This window comes from Cucumis melo, chromosome 12 (genome assembly GCF_025177605.1).
Source record: "Cucumis melo cultivar AY chromosome 12, USDA_Cmelo_AY_1.0, whole genome shotgun sequence".
Classification (NCBI taxonomy): Eukaryota; Viridiplantae; Streptophyta; class Magnoliopsida; order Cucurbitales; family Cucurbitaceae; genus Cucumis; species Cucumis melo.
In genome coordinates, this window is record NC_066868.1 from 19,156,189 (window position 1) to 19,164,283 (window position 8,095).

General features: G+C 30.2%; 1 protein-coding gene across 9 annotated transcripts; it reads left to right on the forward strand.

Moving 5' to 3' along the window:
* The first annotated feature begins 2,087 nt into the window (after positions 1 to 2,087).
* On the forward strand, positions 2,088 to 5,891 carry LOC127144517 (uncharacterized). 9 transcript variants are annotated; one of them, XR_007816293.1, is made up of 7 exons: positions 2,088 to 2,382; positions 2,503 to 2,716; positions 3,034 to 3,158; positions 3,684 to 4,129; positions 4,769 to 4,868; positions 5,027 to 5,148; positions 5,559 to 5,891. XR_007816293.1 is itself a non-coding variant. In XM_051080621.1 (6 exons), exons 1-5 carry the CDS (start codon positions 2,709 to 2,711, stop codon positions 5,073 to 5,075), a joined length of 354 nt encoding a protein of 117 aa, XP_050936578.1. In that variant the 5' UTR covers positions 2,389 to 2,708; the 3' UTR covers positions 5,076 to 5,148; positions 5,559 to 5,891. The 9 variants fall into 9 exon arrangements, 1 of the variants encoding a protein (XP_050936578.1); XR_007816289.1 differs by having other exon boundaries at positions 2,094 to 2,382; positions 3,684 to 3,755; XR_007816294.1 differs by having other exon boundaries at positions 2,094 to 2,382; positions 4,055 to 4,129.
* Positions 5,892 to 8,095: the final 2,204 nt, after the last annotated feature.

The following is an 8,095-nucleotide window of genomic DNA, read 5'->3' on the forward strand; positions in this document are numbered from 1 at the left end:
GTTTTTAGTGTACCCGAAGGAAACACTAATACAATCGGGCTGTGAGTGACCTCGTCCAATCACTCGTAATCATGTCTATATCAATGTCAATGTCAATGTCATAATGGACTGGTAATCGCACCTGACTACATAATCATAAAAAAGGTGGTGATTCCGAGGGACATCCATGTGGTACAACTCTAATAGACAAAGTTAACAGAACGCCTATCCATAGCATGTAGCATAACATAACATTATAAACATCATAAACAAGACATGAATATTAATCTTAACGCCCTTAATCATGTGATTAATATATCATGCATTAACATCAACATCAACAGCCATCATCATCAACTTCAACAATCATCATCATCAACATACTACCAATCATTAACATAATATTAGTCATCATTATTAACATCAATATAATGACAGTCATTATCAATAGCATAATATCAATCATCATCTATAGCATCGCATTATGCATCTTAGCTACCATCAATGCATCATCATAAATACATGCAATCTCTTAACTTCAATTTGAAAGGTCAGTAGTAGGATCTCTTACCTGGAGATTTTAGCCAAACAAAGTACTCCCTAGCTGATAGTAAAAATTCTCCAATTAACTTGGTCCTAATCATAAAAGGAAAAATTCAGTATCTTAATTAATGAAATCAGCAATTGCTAACATCAAAAAATTCTCCTAAATTAATTAACTTTCTAAAAAATTGGGGTTAAAACCAATTCAACCTTGATTGGGAAAAATTCAAGATTTAAATCTTAACAATATTTATCTTTCGGCAAAATAATTAATTATCTTCCACAATAATTAATAATTAATTATTATTTATCTTTCCCAAAATAATCAATTATCTTCGAGAATAATCAATTATTATTTATCTTTTTCCAAAATAATTAATTATCTTCCACAATAATTAATTATTATTTATCTTTCTTCAAAATACAATTATCTTTTCCTTAAATAATTATATTTCAACAAATATAATTATCTTTTCTTTTAATGTAATAATTATATATATATATTTCCACGTATACATATAATTATTAAATCTCCAACAAACTTTCCACCTCACAATTTAATTAAATAACATCCCTAATTATTTAATTTAATTCAACTTCAACAACACTAAAAATCTACAACTTTACTTAATCCTCTTAACTTACCATTTAAGCAAAACCTCAACAAACACCACATGTCAAAACCTCTAATTAATTAAATATTCATCCAACAAATATTTAATTAATTTCAATTCCCACATAAACCAAATAATTCTTATTAAATGAATTCAAAATAACACCCAATAAAATAAATCTAATTAAACAAAATTAAGATAATTAATTCTAAAATTATCTTAATTATCTTAATTTTTTGGGCGTTACATAGTTGGTCTCTTGCAAGACATTATGTCTACCCAGATTAAATTAAGTCGTTGATCCAAGATAACGTAATATAATTATTACTTTAATTCGTATCACGGGTTATCCATAATTGAATATTAAGGCATGTACGAAGTCACTTTATCTAATTCAATTGCTTTCTCGATCAATAAACATACTGAAATAATAAATGACGTTAATACCCTTATTAATTCATTTATAGCACGACCATGCATTTCCACAGTCACGCTTAATGGAGGGGTCCAGAGATTTCTCTCCATAATATGAGGGATATAAATTTCATCTTGATTAATCATTGTCAACTACTTAATTCATAATGTATCAAGTACAACCTTTATAATTACTCAATTAAGGATGATGTTTGATTGCATCAAAATAGATTAATTCTTATGTTTGACACTGCGATAATCTTAGGTTTAAGAATCAAAACAATCAATTATTTGAGATTATTTATGCCACATATCCATGTAATAATCTCAAAAAGAAGGTCAATCCAATTCTTATTCTCTATTAGAAAATATATGATTATAATTTATGTTTCTACATATGTAATCATTCTATGATAATCAATTATAATTCATACTAATTTTAATTTATTATTGTTCCCACGATAATAATCAATTAGGAACCACTACAACATATGTGACTTTTAATAGCATCCAACCATAGCTTTTTTAATATTCAGTTATAGAAAATAAAAGAAAAAAAAGACGGAAAACGAAATATGGAAAGCGCGAAAAAAAACCCATTTTTTTTTTTAGGTTTTGCGTGTTACCCTTCCCTGCCCCAATGCCTCCTTTTCATTTTTTTTCAGACTTCCACCGATTTTCCGATTCTCACAGACCCCTCCTTCAATTTTCCTATTCTCCCAGACACCTTCCACGACGCCACTACCATCCAACATCGCCGCTGACTCGCCCCACTCCTTGCCGAATGGCTCCCTGCTCGTAGAACTAGTCACCAGTTACTCACATTGGATGGGTAACCTTCTTTACGCTTTTTTTTTTTTATTTTACCTTTCTTTTCTCTTTTTTCTTTTCCTTTCGGATGCATTGTCTGGTTTTCATGAAGCCGTGAGTGTCTTCCTTTTCTCTCTAATAGAAAATTCCTTCTCAATTCCTTGACCACAAAAGCCTCTCTTCACCATTTCATCGTTTGTTCATTACTCGTACGCCGCTCGTTAGTCGTCGTCCGTCGAACTGAAAGTTTCATATGCAAATCTCACCATTCGTCACCATTCTTCTATCGATTTGGACTTCAAGGCATGAAGAGCGATCTTGTCAGATCTCATTTCGTTGAATCCCTTTATGAAATTGTAATTTTTCCCTCTCAATCTGTCTCAGTTTTTTTTCTTTTTAAGTTGCTCTATTCTTTTTCATATAGATCCATCTATTTTAGTAATTGAAAATAGAAATGATTGTTGTTGGGAATAGAATCTGGGTTCGATAAAGTAAATTTTACTAGAAATTTATAGCTTGATGTTTGAAAATTTATTGTGTTATGATTTTATAAATTATTGTGAAATGATGTGGGAATTTCATCTCTTGGTACTGAATATATGAATGATAGATTGTTTTATTTTGTGTTGTATTCGGAAAAATCTTCCAAGTAGCTCGTATTAACATTTTTTAGTGAAGGAAACTGGAGCAAATTGGTTTTGCTTTCAAATAGATTGGCAATGAAGGAAAAGACCAAGCTTATAGCATCCATAATATTAGTTTTCTGTGCAAACGAAGGTTGTTTGCTGTTACGCAGAGGTATAAAGTATTTGGTTTTGCTTACAATTTTCTATATTATTGTCTATCTTATTATTGGTATCCATTGGTTTGTGCATATATTTGAGATAGAGATAATAAGTATTTTTGTTATCTTCTGTGTTTGTGTGCCATATTATTTGTTTATTGCCATAGAAAATGAAAAAGCGGTCTGGAGATTATAGTTATACTGTAAAAGTTATGAACTCAGACTAAGTGTGCTTGTGCAATCAACGTGTTATAGAATTAGCAAAAGTTTTTGCATCAATCTTTTTCTTTACCTTACATCTCTATTTTTTTGCTGATATCAAATATATGCTTGGTTTTATTTGTTATTGTTGTACTAGTATTTAGGTTTTCTATTGAGTCGTTGCTTCTTAATAAATCACTAATGTCTTCCCTTCTCTCAATCACAGAAAATCAAGAAGAAGATGTAATTTAGGACTAATACATTAGGCATAATTTATGCTTATTCAATTGGTATTATGCAATGTTTCAGTTCTAATACCATTTGTTTTATGTTTCCAGGTCTTAAGAATTTTTTCTGCCCTTGTGGGGCTTTATCAAGGATTGCTACAGTTGCAACTAGTACACATACATGTAAATTAGCTTTGTGTCTTTAGATTGTCATAACAAATTAGAATTAGAACACAAAATGTCCTACCCAAATTTAATTATATTCATAACTATACTTTTTGTCTCTGCCTTTTTCTGAAATAATCTATTTGAATTAACCATTAGCACCAGCAGAAACATACAATGATTTGATGACATATACATTGATATTGTCTTGCTGTTGCACCAGCAGAAGTCTTACAACATGTTTTTGGCATCTATCTTTATGTTAGTTCATGCTTTGATGTGTGAGATTTGTGAGGTTTGAGGTGCAATTTGTGCAGTGGCTTATTATTCGTTCTATGTTAAATGATATGAAGACAAAGAAAAAGAAATGTCAGTGCTGCCCAATTGTAGTGGTCTGTAAAGTAGAATTTGTCTCTTTTCTTTTCTCTCTCTCTCTCTTTATTTGGCTTTTCTCATCTATTCTTTTTTTTCTCTCTAAATATCAACTTGTGTTTGATGTAAACTACGGTAATGTTTCATATTGTGCTGACATTCTGCAGTCAATATTTGCTTAAGAGTTATATCCTTTTTCCTTGATGCATTCTGATGGTCGTCGTTTAACTTTTGTGAACTCTAATCGATCAATTTTTTTCCTTATCTGGTTTATTCTATGTCAATTCTTGAAAATTTAGGTATCAGTTAGAAAATTCTTACCATTGTCTGAGTTTTAGAAGTGCATTTTTTTTTGTAAATTATCTGAGTTTACTTTTACATTCTGAAATCTGTTGAACACAATTGGGATACCTAATGTAAGATGGTTTGGAGTTGAGGGAGACTACAATGTTCTTATAATGGATTTGCTTAGTCCCAGCCTTAAAGATCTTTTTAACTTCCGTAGCAAAAAGCATTCTTTGAAGACAATTCCTATGCTTGCAGATCAAATGATAGATTTCTTGGTTTTTTTCTCCTATCATTTCTCTGTTCACTTCTCATTTTGTCCTTGTCCCTATCAAACAATTTGCCCTCACAACATCTTCTTCTTTGGCACACAGGTCGCCGATTACTCCACCAGAATCATAGGCTTTGTTGGATGATACTACACCAGAATCATAGACTAATTTTCAAGATAAACATTCATAGGAGTTGTTGGGGGTATATTTTTAAGAACTATTTCATAGATTAACCTTTTAAAACTGTTTTAAATTCTTTTTAATGTTAGTAGATGTATCGACTGGCTTATAGAAATGTTAAGGATGTAACCATCCCAATGCAATAGCTGTTTTAGTGCCCCCTTTTGGTACTTTGTGTAGGAAATTTTCTCCTCAGCAAGGAACCTCCTCATTGTCCAATTTTGCTTGATTTTGGGCTTACTAAAAAGTTACCAACCACCATGAAACAAGCATTGGCAAAGATGTTTTTAGTCGTTGCAGAGGTTTGTATGGCATTATTGTTTTCTTCATATTTATCTTCTAACATTTGATATGTTCTTTTTAGTTTAAATATAATTGTCAATAAAAGTTCTTCATGTGTCACTCTCTTAAATGCAACATTGCAAGATTAGAGACTTACTGATGTTGACACTATGAATATGAAGTGTATTAATATTCAAAATACCATCATGGTTAGTAAATTACATATTGTAAACAGCAAATTGTTTGCATTTTACTCTTCAAATGTTGACAGTTTTTTGGTTTTATAAGCTTATCTGAACAGTTTACTATCCGATTCATTAGTTTTTGTGTTGCCTTTAGAAATGTACAAGCTGTGTATTATTAACAAAGTTTACCGATACTAGTTATGATAATGTTTGTTGCTCTGCTAATGTTATGATAATAATTTCAGAGGGAAGCTGAAATGCAAGAAATGTATGCAAGGTAGTCGCAGGGAAGAGGTTAAGACGTTGACACCTAACTAGGGCATGCGTTGAGAACTATGCTTCAGATGAATTTTAGATTTGTTGTGATATCTGTGAGAAATGGTTTCATGGGAAATTTGTTGTATGAAGAAATGCTTCAGTTTATCAGTTTTCTTGTGATGTATTGAGTTTTATAGAACAAGGTAGTTTTTTGTTTAGGTTTGTTCTCAAAGTACTTTTTTCCTTTATAAACAAAATTGTAATGCATAGAAGATAACGTATATTATTCAATGAGATATTATATGTATAGTTCTTTGTTATTTCTTCTATTAATAATGTGATTATGAAATGTTAATGAGCTCAAATGGTTTTAAAATAGATAGTGAAATACTTTGATAACGCTTTTCGAACGAAAAAAAACGCTATAAAATGTCTTTTATAGCATTTTTTTCAATGTTATTGAAAACGCTATTGAAACATTTTATAGCGCTTTTTGATAGTGTTTTTTCTCACGTTATAAAAAACATTTATAGCATCATATTTGTGCTATTGTAGGGGACATATTATAGCGTTTTGCATAGCGGGAAAAAAACATTATGAAAAGTCATAGACTTTCAATAACATCGGCTACAACAGCATTTCGAAAATGCTATCGAAAATCAACAGTAGCGTTTTTTTGATGCTATCGTAACTGATATTTCTTGTAGTGAACATTTAGAATGTAATACATATTCTTGGATATTATTACACAACAACATGCAATTGAATAATAACGAGAATGATAACTTTTATTAACAAATCAATTATATCTATAAAAATATTATAGAGCACAATAAAAAACCAACCGTTCATACTCACAACCTTACCAAGATAAGGCACCCAACTGTATTCATATACTATAAATCTTTTAAGTTATTAGTTGAATATAATCCACTTGTATGTCGACCACATACTATTCAAGTTACATGAAATGCTTATGAATATTAGTTTATTGAATTCGAGTCACCGGCGGATTTAGGATAGGTCTAAAGTCCCCCCTCAACTTTATTGTCTTTATAATATATATATATATATATATATATATATATAAAGAAAACTATTTAAACATTAATATTTATCATTACCTGAATGGTTACTTTGATTATCAAACTCCTTTTTCACCTAGGTTCAAATTCTACCTTTATAGTTTATTTTTCATATTTTTCTTTTAGTTCCGTTAATATATTTCCTAGATCCGCCACTGATTCGAGTTACAGGGAGAAATCAATAACACTTATTTATGAAAGTAAAAAAATAAGACATATATATATAACTTATTTACAAAACGACAAATTTACGGACTACAGAATTTAGGACATAAAATTTTCAAATTAATGTTACGTTGCTCTTGAGATTTAATGGGCACCTTTTTAGGGATTCGTGACATCATTTTTACAAGGTTTTCTAATTTCTTAGCTTCTGGTATTTCTTGTCTCGCTTTAAACAGTACTCAATTATGTTTGATTGAATTGAAAGATTAGTCATCTCATTCATAGATAGCGTATGTGCATTGGGTTTGGTAACAAAAACATTTGTAATTTTTAAAAATTTTAGTCTCTGTCTACGAACAGAAAAACATCGATAGATCTTAAAAAAACGATGAGCACAACTTTTGCCGACAAATTTTTTTTTCTTTTGTGGTAGACTTCATGGTCGAAAGCCCATTATTGTCTTTCCAGAGCCAAAAGTTTTTCGACTTTGCGTCGACAAGATTGCCTGCTCAAATGAACGGGTGGGCAAAAAGGAATTTATGCTCGTATAACTTATGTCAATAGAAAAGACTTTTTATCCACCAATCTTGGAAACATGGGCAAAATTAGCATTACTAAGTGTGTAGAAACTGCTTCTCCCAACACAAAAAATTCTGTTACAAAACAAAACTTATTTCCACACAAGAGCAAAAATCGGGTTACTTGACATTGATTTAATGTCAAGTAATCATATAATTAACGTTTTCAAAACTGTCAATTGCAAGTATTCGATTGTCAAGTATACTCTGATTATTTGACACCAAAAAAACGTCAGGTTATATATTTCCAGACATATATATTTTCCATGTCAAGTAAGATAGTATACTTGATTATTTTTATATATATCAAGTTGTTGGGATTCTTGACATTGATTTAGTATCATATTTGGTTACTCTTGACATTTTATTTCTACCAAACATATGGATACTTGATATGAGAGAATGAACATGTTATTTAACTCTTGAATCACATGTTTTTAGTGTCATGTATACATTTTATTAACCTATTAAACATACTGATCTGACTTCAAATGTGTAATAATTTAATTTTGTTGATGAATTTGTCTTATTGAAATGAACCTAGGGAAATAGAAAACGAAAAATTCGAACATATTTAATAGGTTAATGCTGAGTTTAGAAGGGTAAATTAATTAAACAACTTTTCTCACTTTTTTAAATAATTGTTCCAATGAAAATGCAATTTTGAAAAACAAAACAATGACAAGGACCAAATAA